At 41.1% G+C, this 25957-nt stretch overlaps 1 protein-coding gene and 1 long non-coding RNA gene across 3 annotated transcripts in view; one reads left to right on the forward strand and one right to left on the reverse strand.

The window, feature by feature from the left end:
• Nucleotides 1-14057, reverse strand: part of LOC138732975 (uncharacterized) — a 46358-nt gene extending 32301 nt beyond the window's left edge. The window contains exons 1-4 of the long non-coding RNA XR_011339353.1: nt 13174-14057; nt 12854-13018; nt 10635-10765; nt 8892-9025 (exon numbers count right to left, since the gene is read on the reverse strand). This is a non-coding gene — a long non-coding RNA (uncharacterized lncRNA). The remainder of the gene's footprint in view (nt 1-8891; nt 9026-10634; nt 10766-12853; nt 13019-13173) is intronic.
• Nucleotides 1970-25957, forward strand: part of ANKRD55 (ankyrin repeat domain 55) — a 50679-nt gene continuing 26691 nt past the window's right edge. For both annotated transcript variants that reach the window (XM_069879784.1, XM_069879785.1), the window contains exons 1-6: nt 1970-2377; nt 8917-9039; nt 10626-10756; nt 12799-12908; nt 16381-16441; nt 20006-20134. In XM_069879784.1, coding sequence (XP_069735885.1) covers nt 2338-2377; nt 8917-9039; nt 10626-10756; nt 12799-12908; nt 16381-16441; nt 20006-20134 — 594 coding nt within the window. In that variant the 5' untranslated portion in view covers nt 1970-2337. The remainder of the gene's footprint in view (nt 2378-8916; nt 9040-10625; nt 10757-12798; nt 12909-16380; nt 16442-20005; nt 20135-25957) is intronic.

Genomic DNA, 25957 nt, shown 5'->3' on the forward strand with positions numbered 1-25957 from the left:
GAAATAGTAGAAGGATACTTACAGAGAGGGCAGCAACTCAAGACCAACTCCTAAATCTCAGCCTTTCAGGCACTTTGAGCTGAAAGATGTCTACCACAGCTGAGACATACAACTGTGTTCACCTGGTAGTCTCTTCTACATGGGGAAAGGTGTTTTGCTAAACCATTTGTCTTGCTTTTCCTTCCAGTGGATGCAAAGTACAGGAGTTGTTGGCTTTCAAACATGCTGTTCCAGTGGGCTGTGAACACCTATCTCAGAGGAAGTGCCTGGCCTTCCCATAGCTAAAGGCAAGCTGAGCCCCTGGCAAATATGTACATAGTGCCATAGGGAATATTGAGCACCACTTGGGACCCACAGGAATCAGCTAACTGTATTTTCTCCCCCTGGAGAAGCAGAAGACAGCAGAGCAGACAGCTAACCGTGTAATCTGCACCGCACCAGTGCTCAGCGTCAGAAATCCTGGGTACACAGGGGACAAAGGGCCTCTTGTCACATGCATGAAGAAAAGGCCACTGTTGTGATCTTTTGAAGATCACAAGGAATGATCATTTGTGGTTTAAAATGCCTGATCACACGTCTTCAGCTCCAGTGCCTCCTCCATGAAGCCAGCAGCCATGGCAGCTCTTTGAGCACAGCTAGGGGTGTTAGACTGGACAGACTGTACTTTCACCTGCTGGTGACACCTCCAGAGCCACTCTCCTGGCAAGAAGATGCCAGTTAGGAGCTGACCATCTGCCTAACGAATACTCTGTTCCCAGACTGCATAGCCAGCACTTGCCACACGGTGGATCCCTCCTCAATATAAAAAAAAACTGAGCCAAGGGGAAGTACAAACCAGTGAGCAATCGAGGAAAGAAGCAGAGCCAGTCTTTGGCTCCACAGTTCCACCAGATGCCTCTCCACAGTTAAGGATCCTTGAGCAGATCACATTGTCACATTTTTGAGGACTCCAGCTCTGGCTTTTGTTTCAACCTGTCAATGCTATATTGCTTTCTGGACTATACTATATTTTCCTAAACACATAGCTTAGGTTCAGAAGCAGATGCTTGGAGTGTGAATCAGCTCCAGATGCATGCATCGTCCACATGTAGATTACGTCTCTAGCACCCATTGTAGTCACAAAAATTGGCCAAAACACCAGAACAGTTTAAATACAGTGAATAATGTCCAGGGGCTTCTTAGGCTGGCCAAAGTTAGGCATAGCTTTAGCACAGGTTCTGCCTGCACTCTTAGGCCAAAAGGATCTTGGCTTTCCTTATTTTCGTATATTAATTTGCCTTATTCAGCGATAGCAGCATGTCTCTTCTAGTGCACTACTACTAAGTAAACTTGTTATATCCATCCCATCCACCAGCACCTAGGCACTGCTCATGATCTAGAGCCCCAGCTAATTCCAAGTCAGCCCATTTATTGTTTTTTCTTCCATGGAAACAGCCCGTCAAAAAGCAAAGCTCACCGGGGCCCCCTCCTCTTTACAGTGGAGTCAGAGCTTCCAGTTTAGGGAGATAGAGGCCCAGACAAAAAATTAGCTTGAAGAGGCTGGTCTGCTGTTGGTTTGGCAGACTCTGGGTTTGGAGCATCTGCCATGAACTATTATCCCTGTTGCACTATGCTACTGGAGCTATCACTATCCACTTCAGCCATGATAATATGCTTTCAGTTATTAACTGTTCATTAAACATTGTACTTCAACTAACTGCAATTGCACAGTACTAAATTAAGGTAGAAAGGGTTTCCTAATTTGTCTTCTCCGTGTGGGAGTAAACCCAGGAAACAGATAATCTCTGAAAGCATCATTTCATAAGCCACCCTCAGATACATGCTGACAGCACATGGCTGCAGGCATCCTGCCTGCAGGGCTGTCTGTGAGTGCAGCACATGCAGTTCAGCCAACACAGCGAGGATACTGCACCCTACCTGCGCTGGCAGCTCTGCACATGCTCCGTCTGCCAGCGAAGTCCCACTCACCCTCCAAGGCTTGTTTGTCTACAGGCAGCGCTCAGCTGATGAGGTTAGATGAGCTGCAGCATCTCTCAGAGCTGCTTACAGGCAGTTACACTTGCTGAAGATAAAATGCTTTTCAGGAGCTCCGCTAAGCTTCCAGGGGTGTAATTTTAAAAGGGACTGTTAACAGAGAGAATATACCATTCCCATTAGGCTGGTGATAATGTCCTTGCCTTGACAACAACCTGCAGCCGTAAAGCAAGTTTAATTTTCTGACAAGACGACTGGCAACAGCTATCGTTGCATTGTTTACTGTAACATATGGGATTCTTCCTTGAAAACCCAGGAGATTAAATTTGTCTGGTCTGGTTGTAAATAATGAGATAGACCACAATGGATTTCAGTTCCTCATCAGTGTTCGATCAGCACAAAGGTAAGTCACCTGCTACAAATTTTCAAAATCCTCTAGACCTCCCATGCCTCCCATGAAAACATATTAAGATTACTTGACAGAATGAATGACAAAAATTTTAGGGAAATATTAGGTCTCATAGAGATTTATGTTGGTTACACGTGAAGGAATTTATTTCTATCAGTTTAGACAGGGAAATTTCAGCCTATTGCTACAGTGATTTTTTAAAATAAAAATTTTCAGCAGAATAGCAACAGCATCTAATTGTTCTTATTCTTAGTACTGAGAGATGTATGGATATATTTATTGTTTATTTATATATTGGTCCTCTTATGGAGATATGTATATAAATAATTGCAATATTAGCAAACAGAACAGTTTAAAATGGAGTAAAATTTAAGAAAAGCTGATTTTCATATGTCTGCCAGATTGTATACACTAAAAGGACTAGGTGCTGACAAGTGATCAACTTTTCTTCCACAAATCTTAGATGTATAGGTAAATACTGCCATAATTGTGAATTTAAGATATCTTTAAAACACCCAACATGAAGATTTTCTGCATGGTAAGGTTGCTATGGAAATACAAATGTCTCTTTGTTATTGCCTGTTTTTAAGTTAAATGATTAAAATTCATGTCATTGTCTGCCAATACGAGCTTTTATGCCTAATTGCTAATGTCTAATCCCCTATAAGGAATGTAGAGGCATTCCTTTTATGCTTCCAAACCAGGAAGTTGTCATTGTTTGACTGCCCATGTTGCAACAAATTTCTCTTTAAGTCAGCTTGCCAAATAATTTGTGTGTTGTGGCCAGTTTCCAGTACACACCTGCAAAGTGTCCAAGCTGATATGGCCACGCTGGCCCCACAATGAAAGTGCTGGCTGTACAAAAAGATGAAGGGCAAGAGGAAGACGGACACTGCAGGGCTTTTGGCCAGCCAAGTCCCACAGGTTGTAATTTTGTGCTGGCCTGTACTTTTTGGTGCATCCAAACTAAATACATGTAAAGTCCATGTAAAGGAGTGGGCATATGGCTGCCTTTCAGGCACAGTAACACCCAAAGTCTGAAACAAGTCTTGAGAGTATGTGTCTACAACAGCCCAACCAGGACCCAACCTGAGTCGATGGGGAAGAGTGGGAAGCCATCAAGCAAAACTGAGTGACAAGATTCAAAAAATATTACCAGAAAGGATAAAGAAGGAAGGCAAGTGCAACAGGAGAAGGGGGATCGCTCCTGCAGGAATAGAGACAGTCACTCCTAGGTGAGTGCTCCTAGGTCACATGTGAATGACAGAAGGAGCATTTTCCCCACAGGATAGAGTTGTGGGGTTGACTGAGCTCCTGCGGCTTCAAACAGCCATATTCAAGCTCCTCTTCTAGAGGCATTATGAATATGCAGTGACACACACTGACACAGCAGTGCTCAGACAGGGGATCAAGAGGGGAAACACTGCATACTCAGTGCCATGGGGATGGCTGTCAGGCACCTGAGGAAGTGGTGCTGACAATGAGGCTGGAATACGACCAGGGTTGGGGAAGAAGTCAACTCTTCAAATGGATAGGGAGGCAGACAGCCATGCAGGAGACCACTGACCCAAACCGCCTTATCTGGGTAGAAGTGAGAGAGTTCGGAGGCTACATCTGCCTGTACCTCCCCTTGCTCCTGATCTGAAGCCCCTCCTCGAGCCAGGCTACTGTCCACATTGACCCATCCTTATTCCTGCCCAGCTTCATCTCAAGACCCATGTCACGCTCCACTCACAGCTTCTTCCCAGCAAGAGAGTACCCTCCAGATAAATTCACTGGACCAGCACTGCAGGGACGCTGGTCCATTAGATGGTTTGTAACATACTGTTTGCCTCCCCTGCTAGCTGTGTGGGAGGCAGATGGGGAGCAGGAACAGACAACACACAGCAATGGGACACTAAACCCATCGGTTATCATGCAAAGAAAGCTATATTTAACATTTACAGTGTATGGTGGATTTTAGCTAAGTCCCATGTACATGTTTTGGCACATTACTGATTTAAGCAGGCATAACATTTTTAGCAAGGAGAAGGGTAATATTTTCATTGGAGCAATTTAAAACAATGGAACAATACAGACTAGCTTTCAACCATACTAGATCAATAACTGTTGGCCCAATAAAATCATCTAACCCCCTTACAAACCCTTTCCCCACCTTACATGTCATAAAAGTATCTCAGGTACAGACCAAGAAAACAGCATTCCAGTCTTAAAAATCATACTAGCTCTTTGCAGCTCTTCCTATAGTACTCCTTATTAATATAATACTTATCAACAGAAACAGTAGTAGCAATGTAGGACTTAAGGGAGCCCAGTAACGTCAGAAATCACTCCCCTCCTGATGCTGCTTGATGCTATTTAAATGTGTGCTGTGCCTGGCTTAAAATGTTTTACCATTTAAACAGAAAAGCTAGACAAAGGCCTAGACCAATACATTCACAGGGACTATTACTTTGTGAAGCAATAAATAAATCCATAAAATAAGAAAGCGAGTTACAGTTTTCCAAAAACTGCACTCATCCCTCCCTTGACACTGACAGGTTGAACCAAATTAACTGCCTAGTATTGTGTCCAGACAACAAGACATGGGAAATCATGTAAGGCATTTGGCTACTGTTGGACAATAGGGAGTTTATAGGAATAAAACAGGGTAAATTATATACATAACTATTTCTTCTTCACAATCAAGATAAATTATCCTGCTGTCCAGTCATCAGTTTTCAAAATTTTTGTTTTTACCAATATCTAAATGCATCACTGTCAAGACCACATACACTAAGCTGCAGTAAATTTATTCAGACCTTAAAAATCCAGTGAAGGAGAAAGCATGCAATTAGATACGTTTAGCATGTCTTTTGCCAACATTGCAAATTGTGTAAAACATACTTTCTTCATAGGAGATTCAGAGGGCAATTATTGTCATAAACAGTCTAATTTCATTACTCTGAATCCTGTGATCATTTTGCATGTTTCTTTATATATCCCCTTTTCCCAGCAAAAGACAATAATATTGTCCTACAGAAATTATGTGATTTTTAAAGCACTGCAGCTTATTTCAGATAGACTGGCTTTAAAATTTGATTCTTTCTGAGGATTTTAGCAGCAAAAGAAGACTTCATAGCTCTCTATGTCATTTGGTCTTTGCTTACTAAGGTTTTTCCAGATCCTTCTACTCCATTGTCATGCCAGCCTGCAGTTTCTCCCTACCCTTGCTCCATATGCAGGCTCTTAGTCAGACCTCCTGCCTTCCTGAAGCTGACTGACAGCTTTCTTTCACCATCAGCAAAGAGATTTTCCAAAATAAAATGTAAAATGTATCCAGCATCAGTACTCACTGGCATTTACAGAACTGTGAGATAATAAAGGAAGTAATCCTACTGCTTTTGAAGATGGAAGAGCATGCTTCTGGCTGTTCACAAGCCCTTTATCCCCTGTGGTGCTGGTACCCCAGCCACAGCCGAGCTCCCCAGCAGGGTAAGCTCACAGAGGGGGACATATTCACTCAGTACTTCCCTACCGCCTTCTGCAAAACGCCCACTCTCCAAACTATTCCTACCCAGGGAGGTATCTGCAAAAAGAAAACGGCCTACTAGCTTTGTGCCCATGCCCCCTCATTCCTTGACAGGATAAGTTGGAGGAAGATGATGTGGGAGACATTGCATCCCCTGAAGCCAAGTGCATCCGGCATAAATAACATCCAAGTCTTCCTGGCATTTCCTGCTCCCTCTCATGTGAAGCATCGGAAGACCATGCATCTGTCTTCCTCCTCATCCCTCACCAAAAGCCACACAGGTCATGTTAAAGACAACACACTTGTAGTCCTGTCACCCTACAGAAATGGAATTATAGTTGTTCTACTTTATTTCAGGTGCATAATACAGGCACTCATCAATTCCTCATTCTCTTGCCAGCGGGGTGACAGCCTGGCCCACTGCCTCTCCTTGCTCTGTCAGCTAGGACTCACAGTGGGGAAGTGTGAATCTCAGGTGTGGCTCAGGTGTTAAGGTGTGGCCTTAACAAGAGCAGAGTGGAGCATGGGGAACATTTCTTCTCTCATTCATCCATCCATCCATCCAGTCAGTCAGAGTTTTGCTTCCTTTCCTCATATAGGAAGATAATTGCTCTGAGGAAAGTAGGTTCAGCCCAGCACAAGCAAAGGGAAAGGGGGTAAGGCATTGTGATTTAGTTAGATGAAAAAGGGCAGAATGAGTTAGAGATCCCCACACAAGTGTACATCCATGGCCTCATCTTCCTGCCATCCTGCAGCTGGATGGGGAGTTTTGTTTTGTGCCTGTATTCCTCTGTTCCTCATTCACAGAACGCAAATTTAACTACTTACAAAGCTAAACATTAAGTACGAAATTTACTTATGTAATGCATAAAGGAGGTAAGGGCCCCTTTGAACCACTGTCTGTCTCAGTACATCTAATGGATTATTTCCCAATGCCAGCAGCATCTTCTCTGTACTATTCCCATATAACCACCACCACATGTAGCTTTGAGAGGAGCTGTGTTGGTGCTCATGGATGGCACCTCCTGTGTACCTCCAGAGACTGGCAACACAAAGAGGAGCAACACAAGCGATGAATCTCTGCCTTGTCTCCTTGCCTTCTGCCCAGTGCTCAGACCTAAGCTTGTTATTAACATATCTTTGCTGAGTTTACTGATTGTGAACACAGTGTGCAGATCTGGTATGCTATGGAAATCTAATTAATGAGTCTTGTGGTAAAGTCACTTTTTTCCATATACTAGTCACTGATAATGACTCTCCAGAGACAAAGACTCTTAGTCTGTCCTGATCTCCAAAGTACACAGATCAAAGCTTCTAAGCCAAATGAGCAGTTCCCTCAGCAAGAGTCTCCCAATAGAATAAAAATCAAGTTAACATTTTTAATTTACAAGTTTTATCAAATGTGTCATTTAAAAGATGAGCTAGAACAAAGAAAAGAAATTAAATTCCTTAGTTGAATAATGATGGAGAGGGAATCTTTGTGCTGGTGAAGGCAGATTTAACATCAGCCTTCTATTTTTTTCCAGTCCCCTAACCAGAGCTCCAGGTTTGACAGACTAACCATTCTCAAGTTAGTTAGATTGTGTTTTCATGGCAGCCAAGTTTTAAAGTCAAGACAGATGATTACATCCCAGAGAGAGAAGGTCAAACGTGGGGAATTACACGAGGCTGTAAACCCCAGCATGGAGCTCACGCAGGTTCAGCTGCAACAGCATCGGAAAACAACGTGAATAGTGTGGCTAACACTGTAAAGCTATCTTTAAAGATCTTTTATATTGAGAAATATACATGACAATGTTTAAAATATAATTTATATCAATGTGTTTGTAATAATGTATTCTTCGAATATGAAAAAGACTTTTTACTAACTTTTCAAAATCTCTTTAAACCATCTTTAAACCATCTCCCTTTTTCGTTGCATAGCTTACATAGCTGTGCTATCCCTGGAAGACATGATAGAAAGGATAAGTCATCAGTCACTTAAGCTGTCTTTCCTTTGAGCAACTCTCCAGTGTGATTTAGGCAACAGTTTTTCTTTGTCCTTCTAACAGGGTAGTGCAACGCCTTGACAAACGTTATGCTCTGTGGCCTTGACCCTCAGACTCAATGAAAAGCACAGCTCACTACTCTTTTTGAGTTAATAGAGATCAGAAACTCTTTCTAAAATTGAACATGAGTCTGTGGCTGACTCACAATACATATCTGCAGCATTTTACCATTACATCAGATTTGACACTGCACCAAAAAATCAACTCTTTTGAATCCTGAGGTTAAGAGGGTAATGGTTCACTTGAAGCCAAATGAAGTGTAGGCATGTGGAGTGTAGGATGACCAATCTGGAAGAAAGTCACAAAGAAAGAAGCAAAGAGAGAGTCATCATATTATTTTCTCTAGAAACAAAAATCTGAGGAGTGTTCACAAACAGGTCCTGCAAGGCATCTGCTTTAAATAATACCTCATATTGTAACAGCCAAACAAAATAAACCTCTCTTGGGTTCCAACCAGTAGTCTACCTTTCCTTTTTTGTCAGAATTATTAACACAAATCATTGCTGCCAGAAGTTTACTCTCCTGAGAAGAGAAATCCCCTGGACATGGCAGAGAAGGGAAGTGAAAAGCCTCAGTCTTCTGACTGGGGCAAAGACAACACTGACACTGAAAACACTGATTTCACACTATCTCATAAATGTTTACCTAGCAATATTATGAGCTAGTTCAGCTATTACTTCATCATTTTTCATGTCATGTTACATTAATGTTAGTACAATTCCTTATAAGTGGTGGAAGCTTTCCAGAAGTTTTCTTATGTACTCTCAGCATCTGAGTCTGATAGTTTTTGGAAGAAGTTATCATAAAAAACAAGTTTCAGATGACTAAGGAAAACCACAGTGCTGTTTTGATACACTTTGTTCCACCTCAAGTTATATAGTCACAAAAATTCAGTGAAATAAGTGTCATCATTTTCACAGTTAATCATTTGTACTTGTTCTCCACTTACTCATGGGCATACTCCTACCCTGCAGGTGATGCAGCAGAAGAGATTGATTTGACCGTGGTTTTCCAAGCAGCAGCTAATGGCGATGTGAATACACTAACTGCTGTGATTCGAGAAGATCCTTCCATCCTGGAGTGCTGTGACAGAGAGGGTAAATGAAGAAGATTAGTTGCTTTAGCATGTAATTGAATTTTCCACTTCTTATCCTGATTTTTGTGTTCAGTAAATTATACTCAGTAGCAGAACACAGGAAATTTGAGTTATTCTTTGGAACATCCACTGGAAATGCTCAGTTTGGATGCTTCTTTCACCCTGTAGCTGTAAGATTTTTTTAATATGGATACAAACAAGTTGTTCTGCTATAATCAGACAGTGCTTTATTGTTTTCAGATTACTGTTCTATGTTATTACAAAGTGCTGTCCATTGGCTAGGTTTTATATTCAGCTGCTTTCCAAGTGAATTAGAGCCACAGACCTCTGCAAGCTTCTCTCAAGGAAGATTTTGCTTATTCAAAAGCATTTATTTGTTGTGGTTTCTATTAAAGGGTCCATTCAAATACTATCTATGCAAATCTTTACCAGTTTCTAGCAAGTTACCAATTTTTCCTGCACTTTAAACAAGACATCCCAGCTGTTAGCTTTAGAACATCTATCAGTCAGTAGGGAAAACACTTAAATAAGCTAAAATGCTCTCAGTCCAGAACTTTAGTGGGAGAGGGACTACGTATGAAGGGCAGTGGGTGGAGTCAGAGTGATGAGCAAACAGAAGTATTTCAGCTCGAGAATAAACTTGTTTACTAGATTGTACATACAACTGTAACTAAAGACCAGTCTTGCAAGACAAAACATATGGCTCATATCCTGTACATATGGCAGAGTCTGCATAACCTCAGGTTGACGAGCCTGAATTTGCTCAGCAGTCTTATTGAATCCAGTAAGAATAATTGTTCTTCAGTTGTGTCTGAAGTTTCTAGTAGTCTTATAGTTTCTAATATTCACGTTTATTCCCAACTTAGTTATTTTAAATTGCTTTGTCAGATTCTGAAAGTAAATCTCTTGCTGTTATTCAGCAGTTAACAGAATGGAAGGAAGAGGAAGCAATTATAATAAAAGATATCATAATACTTCATGATTAAATTTGACTGTTAGGTTTAAATGCAGCTTTCAGGGGTTTTGCACAGAAATTGTAGAATATGTGATAAATTCTCCTGACAACATAAAAGAAAATATGCTACAGCAAATCCAGTCTTTAAAATAAGTTGTTATCTACACAGAGCATCTACTCACACACATACACCCTTGCATGGGATAGGGCTTGATATCATAAATCTTTTGAATATATAAATCATGAATCTTTTTAATATCTTTTGAAATCTTTTGAGAAAACTACCCAAGTGTAATCTGGCTACCAGTCATTCCGAAGACCATCAGCCTCCAAAATGGTGTACAAAGCAAACAGTTCCTACTGGGAGCTTGTCAACAGAAAAACACTTTTCCCACCAGAAGCAGAGTTAATGAGGCAAGGCTTTTGCTAGTAAAGTCATGCTTTTTCTGAAGTCGGTGGTCAGTAACTCGCACAGCGGTAACTTCCAGCCTACAAAAAGCTGAGTACAAATGTTGGAAAATTGTCAGAGAAAGGATTTGTTAATTTGTTAGGATAACACTAGCAAGAAAGTATCTCTATCTTATGGTTTTGAAAAATAAAATTGTAAAAGAACATTCTACTTTCTTCCCCAGGTTGCACACCATTGATGCATGCTGTGTCAGGACGACAGGTTGATACAGTGAAGCTTCTGCTGAAGATGGGAGCCAACATTAATACTCAAGATGCTTGTGGACGTACCAGCTTATCTCTGGCAACTTATCTGGTACCAGGGCTTGGGGAAGAAGGATGGAAAGATAGATGAAGGGAGTAAACACACAGACTAAATAAGATTTGGTTATATATCAAAAAAAAAATGTTTGGTTCTACACAACAGGGAAATTGTAAACTTTACTATAATGCAGAGTTGGAAGCAATGATTATTAGGAAATGATTAGGACTCCTGTCAGACCATCCTTTCCCTTTGGGATTGTAAAATCCGAAAAGGTATGGGGATCTCACTAGATATAGGGCACTTCATGTGCTTTCAAGAAAACCACTTGTTTCTATGCACTGGTAAGTCCCTTCTTGTTCTCAATATGCAGATTAACTTCTCCCCTCCCACTGTCAGTATCAGATTTTTATACTCCAGAGGGGCATTCCTATCTCAAATTCTGGTGGTCAGCAGGCATGCTTTCCTGCACGCCACATAAGACAGGGCATTGGTTTTTTTGACGATAGTGCTGGACTTGGGACAGAGAGGTTAAGAACTTAAGTTCAAGGCACTGCAGATGCCAGTGCAGATATTCAGATCACAAGCAATCTAGTCCCCCAAACACATGCAAGTGATAGTAGGATAGACATCCCATTGAGGAGTTTGGGAACAGAGATGTGGTGCCCTACTATCTGAATAACACAAGGATGATTCTCTTCTCCTTAGTCTTCTGCTCCACACTGGAGGAAATTAAGGATCCAGAGAGAGGATGGGGACCAAGCTAGTTGGGCAGGGGAGGTTGACTATGGGCTTCCATTATTAACTGGACAGAAAGGAGGAAAGAATGTTCACCCGTGCTGCAAAGTATAAGTTATGGCTGGATGACCACCAATTCCTTTGAACAGGTACCATAGCAGCCTAATTAAACTACATCCCTTGAATCTAGTTTCTTCCTGCAAAGTCAGTACTAAAACAATGCTTCTGCTCAGCTATGCAATATTCAGCCAGAAAATTAGTGTAGAAAATAGCAAAACAGGCAGTGTCATTCAATGCAAGGAGCATTCTCCGCTTACTTGAGAATAAGTATTTCCGCTGCCAGATATTTTCAAAAAAATCCCACAATTAGTGTCACGCTTCTTTCTCCCTTCCTCATTTCCCAGAGGGGAAAAAATATTCTTTGGAAAAGAAAGAAATTACTGGAAAAGTTTTAAACCACCCAGGCTTCGAAGTTTCCATTTCAGTTTCTGTGATGGCTATAATCAGAGCTCTAGAGCATTTGGCTGCGATGACTGTCCAGAGAACTGAAGTCAGCAGAGCTCCACAGCCAAAATCATAAGCAGAATTCAGTGGTTTTGTACTTCCACCAGGAGCTGCAACAGGCACTTTCTGATTCCATCATTCCATACCATATAAACACTAGTAATGTCAATCTAACATAGGTTATACAGGAGGAAGTAGTATTTATGGATTGCCTGCGGAAGGTTAAGCACATGTTTGATTTCCCTGAGACTTAAATATACACTGAAAGATTTCTGCAGTCATTACCAGATTATTTGCTTGCTTTTTTGTTGAGGTCAAGTAAGTCCAAGAACTTATTCATCATATCTGTTTTGGTGCTGTTTTCAGTCTAAAACTGATACTATTTCAAACTGCTGCAACAATGTCTATACAACCACACTAAGACTTTTTACTATTGATTTCCCATCCCTGCTAAAATGTCATAAAGGAAATGAGATTAAGTGCACATGTTCTTGGTCAAAACTAGCATAATTAAATCCACATGCAGGAATATATGCAGCATTTCCTAGTGATGCAGGAATTAGCAGGTTTTTAATCACTCTTTACTCAGTAGGTACTTGCCACAGCTGCAGAAAAAACAAAATGAAAACACCTTATCACAGAAATGAATGACTGATCCAGTCTGAGATTTACCAGGGAGAACCAGTAATGGGAACTAGTCTGGGTGCTGAGAGACCTCCACTGGGGAAACGAAAGATCAGTTCCCTTGCTGGCAGAAACAGCTATAGCCACACATGGGCACTAGAACCACCAAGCAAAGATATGGCCTGACACATTTCAGTTTTCTCTTTGACATGCTCTAATTTCTTTTTTAGGGCTGGCTGGAAGGCTGTGTCAGCCTACTCAGAAACGGTGCTAAGCAGAACATACCTGACAAAAATGGGAGGTTGCCATTACATGCTGCTACTGCAGAGCCTGACGTGAGGTATGTTCAAGAGGTAGTCACCAGTATGAGCTACTCAGACCAAAAGGGAACCCGAGTCAGGAATGTCAGCTGTGACAGTTACACTTGTGACTTGCTCCTTTATTTAGTGGCTACCATAAAAAAACATAGAGAGGAGGAAAAGCATCGTACAAAACTTGTGTAACGGAGATATATGGCCAGGTAAGGTAAGTTTAAAATCACAACAGCAGGTGGGGAAAAGAATTATAACAGAGGCTGAAACCTTGGGTTTCCCCTGACCACTTACCTTTCAACCACCTCCCCTCAAGAAATATTACAAGGTGCTCTTTCTCTGGACTTCTCCTCTGAGTAGCATGGCAAATGTGAGAAAAGTTTCCACATGACAACCTCTCTGAGAGCTCCTGCTGTAAAGGGGAAGCTGAGGTTTGGTGGACTGGCTTATTTTCAGCTACATTTACTGAAGGTAGAGTAACAACTGCAGAGTGTCTTCACAAGCAGTCTTAAGAAAGCTTCTCTTTGTCTTATTCCAGCCTGTGATAATAAGAAAGATAATTGAATTTTGATTTGTACATATGAATGAATTCACTCAAAAAACTCTCCTAAGTAAATCATATCTGTAGGGATAGGAAGACACTAGAGACAGGTAAAACATTCAGTATGCGTAAAATGTAAATATGACTTAATCACTGAATCTGTAGTTTTGCTGCTGTCACCATATCAGACCAGACCAGACCTCTGCGCATTTCTGCTGATATTGCTCTCCAGCCTTTTTTAACAGCCATATACATTTTCCATGTTATCATTGCATTTCATGCATCACTTCGAGAGAATAGTTTGAGGTTTCTGCAAAAGTACGGGTCACTATCATTAAACAAAGCCTCCACAGAACAAGGAAAATGTTTGTACAACACAGCACATGCTCCTACTTGAAAGGAAACAGTAATCTACTTTACCAGCAGCACACAGGGATCCTTGAACATTTTTTACATTCTCCATGGATACGAGCCGACCTTTGCTCTGCACAGGAGTTTATCAGTTGCTCAATTCCTTTTCCTGTCTTCTCATTGGGTGTGCTCAAGCCTAGAAGACATACCTGGAGCACTGAGGGGGGAGATTTTCCATCATGGTCATTGTCACTCTTCAGAATCCCTTGTAATTGCCAAAAGGATATATGCAATGGCCACCATTGAGTGCTTTTTTCAGCCAAATTTTAAAGGCGGCAGCCTGTTGCTACAACCCCATGTGCTGGAGGCAGCACATGGACCACATGTAAAGAGGGAGACAGTGATCAGACAATTTATGTATTGACTTGATAATTGATATATGTGCTTCAAGACATTCCACAGCCGACTGAACATGAGCCAGCCGTGTGCCCAGGTGGCCAAGAGGGCCAATGGCATCTTGGCTTGGATCAGAAACGGTGTGACCAGCAGGTCCAGGGAGGTTATTCTGCCCCTGTACTCAGCACTGGTGAGACCGCTCCTCAAATACTGTGTTCAGTTCTGGGCCCCTCACCACAAGAAGGATGTTGAGGCTCTGGAGCAAGTCCAGAGAAGAGCAACGAAGCTGGTGAAGGGGCTGGAGAACAAGTCTTATGAGGGGCGGCTGAGAGAGCTGGGGTTGTTTAGCCTGGAGAAGAGGGGGTTGAGGGGAGACCTTATTGCTCTCTATAACTACCTGAAAGGAGGTTGTGGAGAGCAGAGAGCTGGCCTCTTCTCTCAAGTGACAGGGGACAGGACAAGGGGAAATGGCCTCAAGCCGTGCCAGGGGAGGTTCAGACTGGATATCAGAAAAAAAATTTTCATGGAAAGGGCCATTGGGCACTGGCAGACGCTGCCCAGGGAGGTGGTTGAGTCCCCATCCCTGGAGGTGTTTAAAAGACGGGTGGATGAGGTGCTAAGGGGCATGGTTTAGTGGCAGATAAGTATGGTTGGACTCGATTTAAGAAGTCTTTTCCAACCTCGTGATTCTATGATTCCACAGAGCCTGAGAGAAAAGGTGGAAAGAGATTCTACAGATTTCTTGACCTATGCCTTTAAGATAGGCATATCTTAATATACCAGAGAAGTCTCAGCTCCATTACTGAATATCTAGATATCTAAGTGGTAGCACTAAGGTTGCCATATTGGACCAAGGATGTAAGTGAGACGAAGTTTGTTGTTGATAGAGGTTTTACACTCAAATAATGAAACTTCCTTCACATATATGGTCTCATTGATTATATCTGAGCTTAAACCACAGAACTATGTATCAAATTATAAAACTACATGATAAATTTGGTTTACAAGTGCATTACGCTTATCGCAATCTTTCTGCGCACTAAACCATTTTTACCCTGACTTGTTTTCAGATACCAAATTTCTGAGACCGAGTCATTGTGCAAATTGTCCACAAAATACCTCTTCCATTTTACAACTAGGCATTGCAATAAATGTATGCTAATATTGAACTGTGCATTATCTACATTTATCAGAGTTCACGCCTGCACACTTCTTCATCTTTTCAGTTCCTTGCAAAACAGCGTGTCTTTTAAGTGCGCATGTTTTGAAGGTTTCTAGTAAACTCACACCTTCAGATGAGTCACAGAATTGCATTATGATCTTATCTAGGAATTCGCTAAGGATATATTTCTCCTTTTGTTGTAATCGTAAGAACTGTACACCCATGTAAGGACCTATGCTATTTGGCTTTGTTACTGCCTGTGACAGGATAGCCTTATTCATTTCCACATCCACTCAGGTATATGAGCCAAACACTTAGCATCCTACTAGAAAACACAGCCATCTTTGCCAGACCTCTGTTGATTTCAGAACATCTCCATAGGATACTAAAAGGAAAAGAAAAAATATCCACGCAGTGTTAAAAATATCACTGCACTTTACTAATGTGTTATACAACTGCTCTATTGCAACTGCTCCCTTCACCAGAGGGGAGTGTTTGTAGTCTGATATTCTATAAAATGTGAACCACTGCATTGCTGTGTTTTATATCATAATTGTCCTATCCCAACAGATACGCTGTTAGACCTTGTACAATACCATTGGTTTGTGTGTGTGTAAAATATACCATATGCATGCATGCACACACACAAACAAGTACACAACAATACATTACCATGAGAGTTAAGGAGAGTGAAAAATCCTCTTAAGAACTGATCACTGTTCATTTAAAACTTTATAAAATGACAATTAATTGCTAACATACAAAAACCTGCACATATGTATTTTATGCACTCTGATTTTAGCTTGGCAATCGGCACTAGAATTCTTCCTATTTCTTCTGCTTTTAATTCCCAGCACTACATTTCTGTTGTTACAGTAAGCCATAAAGTCCTGTTTGCTTTTCTAGTATGAAAAAGATCAGACCTAAGATTCTGACCTATACCCATCACTAATACTGATTTTTCTTGAAGTTGCATGTCTTGTTTTTCAAAAAATGACAATTTTTCAGGCTTAGTCAGTACAGCACACTGATTATGTCATTGCTTCCACAGGCTGCTGAATGTTCTTCTGCAACAATCAAATCTTAGCGAAATTAATCATCAGGACAACGAGGTGAGTGAGCTTGTGCTACAAGTCACAGTCCAAGGCTCTAGGGGCAAACAAGTCATGCTGTTCAGAAAGAGTCCACTGTATTATCAGTTTTATGATGAGACTATGCAGTTGTCAAAAATTTCTATAAAGTTTTTGCTGAACTCTGTAAAGCACTATCTTATTTTTTTAGTATGTGTGATACACCTTTAGGCTAATAAACCTTCTCCATATGCTGCCAGCTATGATATCTTGAATCAGTGTCTTAACTCTCTTGCCAAGACATTAACTGCTTTTGAATCTTCTGAAGTTAGACATTGGAATAAATCTTCATCTTTACCAATCATCCCATCATTAAAGTGCTGTTCTCAGGAAAAATACTGGGAAGCTGCTACTACACAGAACAGCCACAGAGCTACAAAAATCTATGCTATCCTCTGATCCTTAAAGAATTGAGCTCTCTCTCTGTGTATATATATACAAGAAAGCATTAACTTCCCAAATGTCTTCCTTTCCAAACAAAGAAGGCACAAGGGAGATTTCGGATGTCTTTTCATGTTTCTCTTCGCTCTAACAATTACTCAAGGACAAATCTCTTCTCCACGGTGCCAGAACCACTGTTGTTAATTTTCCCTCTTCCTATGAACCTTCCTCATCCACAGCAATTTGAAGACCTTGCTCATAACTACTTTAACCAGATGTATGCTTCATTTTGTTGTAGAATTATGTTTCTAATGAATTGCACAGAACACAAGATCATAATTTGAAGCTGTAATGCTTTGCATTGCTACATGTGATTTGGAACTTTCAGTCTAGTTAACTGGCATTTAGCATGGAGAAGATATTTGTTCAAGTGTCTGTACGACGCCCTGAATATTCATGCTTTCTGAAAAATGTGGATCGTCAAAAATGATTGCAGCTAATAGAGCTGTTCTTTTGGCATCAGTAAAAGGCTTCAGTTTTCCCATCTTACACTTGAGAAAAACACCCTGATGAATGCATGAGCACGTAAATTATAAGATATACACCTGGAGGTTTCACAGTTTCCACAACTGTGGCTTTCTGTGGGTTTATTTATGAAGCTTCTTAGATGACAATGTGAAGAGACATTCCCTGAAAAAGCCTTGAACTTGGGCAAAACAAGTGTCACACTCTATTTCTCACAGCCATTTCTTAGTTTTTCTCCTTTTATGTTCCCTGTGGCTCCTATTTTTTATAAATGCGCAGTTGCTTGGCTGTCTCTCCATTAATATTATATTCTACTTGATCTTCAGCTTCGACAGTTTCATATTACTACAAGATAGTAACAGTTACGGAATAGCTTCCTTTCACGGGCAGGCTAACAACTAGTACAAACTAATTAAAACAGGACTTCCAGCTTGGCAGCTATGTTAGAGGGATGATTTAATACAAGTTGATAGCATCATAAATTGCTTGGAGAGGATTAAAATATGATAATGATGACGACGATGATAACGATGACGATGATGAAAACGATGATTATTGTTGTTGTTATTATTATCTGGATTTTTGCATCTAAAGCCTACAGAAATCATCAGGCATCAGTTTTACAGAAAATTAAAATAATTACTTTTTCAGAAAATTAAAATAATTACTTTTTCAGAAAATTCTGGTTATCACAGTAGAGACAGGCAGAAAGATGATTTTTCAAGGATTTTTTTTGTTCATGTCATAAGACTGACAGTGAATGACAGAAAGCTGGCCTGGAAGAATGCACCTTCTCCTCTTTCAGTGATCTTTCCTGCTTTCCAGGACTAGGGGCAAGGATCCATTTGCCAGCTAGAAATCATTTCACTGGAGGTTCTTTTCACATCACTCACAGATACTGAGTGTCTATCAATAGTGCTAAGTCCCTTGTGTCAAAACTTCTGTCCACAGACGTCAATGGCAGAGCTGCCATTAATTTCCATTAGGCAGGATTTTACCCTCATTTTTGGCTTTACAAAGCGAAAGCTGTCATGTTTAAGCTTTGCAAATCCTAACTAGAAACAAAACCACTCTTGTTCAACTGCTCTATTCTGCAATCACCTATATTCAAGCCATCTGGTGACCTGAAAAGCCTTATGAGATATTTGATGAGCAAGAGAAATTAAAGTTAGGGCATTCAGATTTCATTAGAAAATCACTGCTAACAGCTTCCACTAGTAATGCACTGATAAGCTGTCTGCATCAATGTTTTATAGATTGTACTTTACCTGAATTGTTGCCAATTGGCTTTATGGGGTTCTATGTCAAATTTTAACTTCTTTCTCTGCTCTACATTTTTTGCTTTTTATAATTTTAGAAACCAGGCAAGGCCCTTGAAATGTGTTTTCCCTGATAACTGATAGTAAACAACACATGCTCAAAACTGGTTGTTACCACATCTGAACAACATTGGCAATTTTTAAGAAACACACTGAGTAAGTAAATTTACACAGAAAATCTGAGAGAGTCCAGAGAAGAGCAACAAAGCTGGTGAAAGGGCTGGAGAACAGGCCTTATGAGGAGCGGCTGAGAGAGCTGGGGTTGTTTAGCCTGGAGAAGAGGAGGCTGAGGGGTGACCTCATTGCTCTCTACAACTACCTGAAAGGACGTTGTAGAGAGGAGGGTGCTGGCCTCTTCTCCCGAGTGACAGGGGACAGGACAAGAGGGAATGGCCTCAAGCTCCGACAGGGGAGGTTTAGGCTAGACGTTAGGAAAAAATTTTTCACAGAAAGGGTCATTGGGCACTGGCAGAGGCTGCCCGAGGAGGTGGTTGAGTCACCTTCCCTGGAGGTGTTTAAGGCACGGGTGGACGAGGTGCTGAGGGATATGGTTTAGTGTTTGGTAGGAACGGTTGGACTCGGTGATCCGGTGGGTCTCTTCCAACCTGGTTATTCTGTGATTCTGTGATTCTGTGATCTTTGTATTATGGACAAAGAGTGAAACATAGGTGTGTTACTAACAATTTCGATGAAGATGCAAGTACAGGCCATGAATTCTCTTCTCTACCAAGACTGACTGGACACAGCTAAGATGGAAAGAAAATACAGATGAATAGCTTACCATTTGCTTTGTTTCTCCCTAAACAGTAAATATGAGATGTTGATATTCTGACATTTTTGTGGACATCACTGGGTCAGTTCCTTACCTCGTAAATTAGTGCTAGCTAGAATATGAGCTTAGAATATTTATCTCGGATCAAAGATAAGACCTAAAATCAACACCATATTGTGTCATGTCAAAGCACCAATCTAAACCAGGCTTTTCTCACAGAATCCAAACTGAGCCGTGGAGTACCGTGCCCTGGCTGTCATAGTCCTGACCATGTGTTGTTTATAACAAGCTAAAGTCACGTACAAAAGAAGCATCTGTATTTGTATCCATTTTCTGTAATAACTCAAAAAAAGTTTTTGAGTTATCTTTTCCCTTTTTTTCCTTTGTTCCCCTTATGACTCCACTAACTCAGAAGCTGTTACTAATTATTCCAAATCAAGACGTAGAGGGAAGAGTCTGTCAGTCCAGAATGGTTTCAGAACTGCCAGCTTACCTACAGAGACTACGAATGGTGGATGATTATTTGATCTCCACGTTTGTGCCTTTCAGGGAATGACTTCACTCCACTGGGCTGCTTTCCACAACAGGCCCCAGCACACCCAGACTCTGCTGCACAAAGGAGCAGACCCGACTCTGGTGGACAAAGACTTCAAAACAGCTTTGCACTGGGCAGTACAGGTGAGCCACCACCACGGTTTCACCAGGCAGTTGCTTGAGTTGAGCTAGCTATTGTGATGTCCTAAATACTCTAAATTCAATTAGTATGTCTGTGAAACAAGGAAAATGGATGCTAGGAATGCCCTCTAGCAGCCCCAGCGTTTTACCAGTGAGAACGGATCAAGGATCTAACATCTTACATGGAGAGCAAGACATACTTAACATAGGTCCAGCACTATTGCCCTAAAGAAAGTTAACATTTATGTCACTGTGACTATGTATATGCTTCATGTTGAACTCATGCTTAATTTTTTTCACTAAATGATGTTGCAGAAATCAGCAGCTTAAATAGTCTTCCCAAAGAGTTTTGGGAATAAACCAATGTAAACATAAGTTAAAAAATATTTAAACAGCTATACTGGCAGAATAATTAGCTGAGGAGATGAGGCCCTACTTTTCTGGAGAAAAACAAGGAGCCAAACACATTTCCTGTTGAACTGTATGTTCCTATCTCCTGTGCAAAAAAATATCAGATTGCTAAAAATTACTCAGACCATCATTAAAGAAGGAAAACACACAGTTTTAATGTTCCATTAAATACCGTATTATGCAACTGGTAGTAAATGTTCTTCAATATAGCGTAAATTACGAAGTTATGCTTAAATGTTACTGCAGAAAACTGCCCAGATGAAATTATCTAAATATGTTTTTACTTGCTTATTTGACATAGCAAGTTCCAATATCAATGTTCAAAACACTTGCACACCAGATGAGCAGAAACAGAACTTGCACAAAAATCCAGTAACATTTTCCTACAATGACTAAGTATGTGCATACTTACCTTTTGGTCTAAGTTCACTCACCTTAAAAAATGTGCCAACAAAGAAATTCAGAAGTTTTGAACTGCTATAAACTATATTTTTAAATGAGAAAGGACATCTAGAATGGATAATCTCTTTCCTTCAACTACACCCTCCCACAGGTGCTTCACATAACAACAGATTCAACTTTTGTTTTTCTGAAGTAGAGGTATATTTTGGTCCCTGCAATTGGTATTACTTCAATGCTATTTCTCTAAAACCTGTTGTGCATTTTAATTAAGCGTATTGTAGTGCACACTGCTTCCAGCTGGAAATCTCTGAAATTCATGCAAGCTCCTGCAGGCTGGGCAGTGGTCTGGATCATAGCTCTGTGAACAAGCTGTCTCTCAAACAGAAAGACAAAAGGGAATCCCATTCATATAAGGACTCAAAAATTCCTCTACGATTTTAATCTTTTTCTGATTCTGTATTTTGTAAATTTTATTATTTAATTCCACCACTAACTCCCACCTCCACCTTTCTCTCACAAACATGCAGAATAACTCTTGAGAAAGGGGAAATTAAAACTGAACAAAACAAACCTGGCCTCAGGTGGAGGCAAATCACCACTTCTTTCTCTCTTTAAGCTGCTTCCAAAAATCAGAGGAAATACGTGCAAGATGACCTCCCCCTTTTTTTCTTCTTGAGGAATTCCCACTATAAAGCCTTAAAAATTGTTTCTTCTATCCATATTTCTCGGTCCAGAAGGGGCAGTTGAAATACTAGAGCACAGAACAGATCTTGTAATAAAGCTAGTTTCTCTTTTAGAAATAGATTGAATTTGTCTTACTGAAGCTTAGCCAAGACAAAGTACTCTCAGCCAGTGCTGCCCCGTTAGGCCCAGGAGAAATAGATACTGTGGACAAGCATGACTTTCTCTGCTATGACAGAAAGCAGAACAACAGCTCTCCTAGGTGGGATTACAGTTATGGCTAATAGCCTCCTCCATAGCTGCTGGAAAGGGGATATTTTCCCTTTAAGAATTAGATTAATACCCTCAGAGTACCACCGACTCACAGAGTTCAGGCAGTACCAACAGCAGGGGTTGGTTTTGGCTGAATAGGGCCCTCTGTTTAACTTCATTTCTAAAAAATGCAGCAAGGAGAAGATCAGGCACTGCACAGAAACTTTTCTCAGAAGTTGCAGGAAAGAGGCAGTTTGTGCACATTGGGCTGAAACATCAAGCTGGACCACATAAAAACATTGCCCGCCATTCATAGCCAAATTCAGAGGCTTTTTCATATGAAGTAACTGTTCCACACTGGCTGTTTCAAAAACTGCATGTTTGGTGCTTGGTCTTCCACCGGAAAGACGGCAGCTGTGAAGACTCAGCCATGTAACTAGACAGACCTCGCCCACACCAAGATCTGTTCTATTGAAAAGCTCATACCTTCTGCTGCTCGAGTTCACACCTTCAGCACTTATCTGTTACATCAGTGTCAAAATACACAGGATATTCCGGTTTGAAGTGAGGGTATCACATGTCACAGTTTTCACACATGCAATACTTTTAAGAGCTGGTGCAGACAGGATTATATTAGAAGTGTCTCAGGAGGTATTCCTCTCCTTTCATTGCAGTCAACAGTAATTGCTGTAATGAAAAAGAAATGCATCTTCATAATAAAAACCTATTAACTGATACTGGAACAAATTTTAAAGCCATTCTCACAGTTCTAGATAATGGTGTCATTGAAATCCTAGTAAAATATAGTATGTTCTATAGAGGATACACTATCATACTACATGTAACTGTATCATAATACTACTAGTAGTACCTTGGAAATAGCCTTGGAAATATGAAGTGTTCCTGCCTTGCAGTTGTCATGTGTTTTTACCAGAATTGTCTTTGTTTCGTTCTTAAAACTTTGGCTTCCAAAGTCATAGAATTAGGTAAAAATATCAGCTTTTATTTAAAGAATAAACAAGCAATCAAAGATTTCTTCCTAAGTGAAGAAATGCAAACCTCCAGAGATAAAAAGAAGGCAAATAAAAATAAGCCATTCAAAATAATATTCTGTCATGTGGAGCTGCACTTACGATTTCTTACAGGTTGATTCAGAGTGCAATGTTTTAAAAAATCACCAGCCTGCATATTTGCTCCACAGCAACAATGCAGTTACTTAATTCCCCCGTGTCCTAAGAGCAGAGAGAAATACCTGTATATCTTAAACATATACACAAGTGGTGTCCCTCAGGGAACCATACTGGGACTGGTGCTGTTTACTGTCTTCGTCAATGATATTGACAGCAAGATCGAGTGCACCCACAGCCAGTTTGCAGATGACACCAAGCTGAGTGGTGTAGTTGCCACACTGGAAGGACGGGATGTCATCCAGAGGGACCTGGACAGGCTGGAGAAGTGGGTCCATGAGAACCTCATGACGTACAACAAGGCCAAGTGCAAGGTCCTACAACTGGGTCGGGGCAATCCCAGATTTCAGCACAGAATGGTGGATGACGTGACTGAGAGCAGCCCTGCAGAGAAGGACTTGGGTGTGCTGGTCGATGAGAAGCTCGACATGAGCCGGCAGTGTGTGCTCGCAGCCCAGAAGGCCAACCGTGTCCTGGGCTGCATCAAAAGAAATGTGGCCAGCAGGGAGAGGGAGGTGATTCTGCCCCTCTATTCCTCTCTTGTGAGACCTCATCTGGAGTATTGTGTCCAGTTCTGGAATCCTCAACATAAGAAGGATATGGAACTGTTGGAACAGGTCCAGAGGAGGGCTACAAAGATGATCAGAGGGCTGGGTACCATACGAGGACAGGCTGAGAGAGCTGGGCTTGTTCAGCTTGGAGAAGAGAAAGCTCCAAGGAGCTTTTGCACTGACTTTCCAGTACCTGAAGGGGGCCTACAGGAAAGCTGGGGAGGGACTATCCATAAAGGCTTGTGGTGATAGGACAAGGGGGAACAGATATAAACTGGAGAAGGGCAGACTTGGACCAGACATTACAAAGAATTTCTTCACAATGAGAGTGGTGAGACACTGGCACAGGTTGTCCAGAGAAGCTGTGGCTGCCCCATCTCTGGAGGTGCTCAAGGCCAGGTTGGATGGGGCCTCAGGCAGCCTCATCTAGTGGAAGGTGTCCCTGCCCATGGCAGGGGGGCTGGAACTGGATGATCTTTAAGGTCCCTTCCAACCCAAACTACTCTATGATTCTATGATTATGAAAGCAAAGCATAGGGCCATTACTCATTTGTGTTTTGCTGAGCAAGCATGGCAGCCTCTCTGTAATTACTTGTAAGGTGAGTGCACACTTAAATCACGGAATTTCTAGGAATGAATCTCTCTGTTGCTGCAGGGCATCTTGAGAACAGAGCTGGCCTCCCAGCCAGGTCAGAGGAAGGTGCCAAGGGAAGGCAGTGGTGGCTCAGGACTAGGGTGTTTCCCAAGATATCATTGTACTCCTCTCTGCCCAGCACCCCATTTTTCATGTGTGTGTTCTGCCTACATCGTCAGACCTCGGAGAAACTTCCAAACACTCCTTAAAACTTAGTGAGTGTTTCTCTGTAGCAGACATGTTTGTTGGTGGATTAGGCCAGAAGAGGTGCATTTGCTAGGCATCACTCACAGTCTGGTTGGTTTCAGGCAGATTTTTTTTACTGCAAATTTGTATTTGTTTTCTCCTTGTGCCACACTGTTTTCCAGACATAGCTAAAAGGGGATGTATTGTTTCCTTTTTTTATGTCACTACGTCATTTTGGCTGTTAGTAAACAAATGAAAACCAAATTCAATGTGCATTTTTTAAGCATCCCCTTAAAAAATCCCTTTCTTTTATAAATATTGTCATTTCAGCAAAGGTACAGCTGTTTCTTATGAAGGCTGGAACACTGCATAGCAGCAGGGCTCTATAGAGCGAGCTGTCAAGCTGCAAAACAAGGAGGGAGAGAGTTTGAAAATAGTTTTGAGTTAGAAATAAACTTGCTCCAATAACACTGTAAGCTTTTCCAAAAAAAAAAAAAAAAAGTACTATAAACATTTGCAACAATGTCTTCAATAGCAAATTAACTATGCTTGAGTCTTGGCTCTGTCACCAATGTCGACTATCACAGGATAGCCTGTGTTCCTACTGCTAAACTTTCTTATTCTCTAAAACAGATGCTCATGTGCAGATCAGTTATTGGGAATGGTCTGTGGTCCATGCTATCTCCTGAACTATGCCCAGGAACTGGTGAAGAAAATGTTTAATTCACCCAAGCCAAAACCATGCCAGAGAGGATTTTAAAAATATTATGGTACAGACAATTGAGTTCCAAAACTCAGGGATGTTCCCTAGTGCTACTTGGATGTTTATATTCCTGTAACTTATTTCTCCACTTTCATTTATGTCAGTTCATAAGCCAAAGCCCCTTTTGTAACTTGTACATGGCACAGCAGTATTTATATACAAACTTACCAGTACAACTAGATCGTCAGAAAAACTGCCTTTGCCTGAAATAACTGACTGTTAAACAGTAACTCTTTCAAGTATGGACATGTCATTCACAATGTAATTATTCACATCAATCAAATTTCTGAGGAAATTAATTGCAGAACACCCACTGAGCTTACTAGGAATTTGTCTTGGGCAAAACCTGTAGGTAAGTACAGGATAATTACCAGACCTCTTCCAAGAACACTGTCTACATTTAAAACCATAAGTAGATGCCAGAAGATGAGTAATGTACATGCACCACACTTTTTTGCATACCTGTAAATGTCCTGATCTCCTGTGCCTGACAAAAAGGCACTGGAAGACAAATGCTTCTGTTTCTCTCGTAGCAGTAAAGAATAAATCCTTATTCTACTGCAGAATAAAAGATGACCTTTTTCTCAAAGCACGTCACAGAATCACAGACCCACAGGATCACAGAGTCCAACCATTCCTATCTACTACAAAACGATGTCCCTCAGCACCTCATCCACCTGTCTTTTAAACACCTCCAGGGATGGGGACTCAACCACCTCCCCGGGCAGCCTCTGCCAGTGCCCAACGGCCCTTTCTGTG

This window comes from Phaenicophaeus curvirostris, chromosome Z, assembly GCF_032191515.1.
Source record: "Phaenicophaeus curvirostris isolate KB17595 chromosome Z, BPBGC_Pcur_1.0, whole genome shotgun sequence".
In the NCBI taxonomy this organism is placed as follows: Eukaryota; Metazoa; Chordata; class Aves; order Cuculiformes; family Cuculidae; genus Phaenicophaeus; species Phaenicophaeus curvirostris.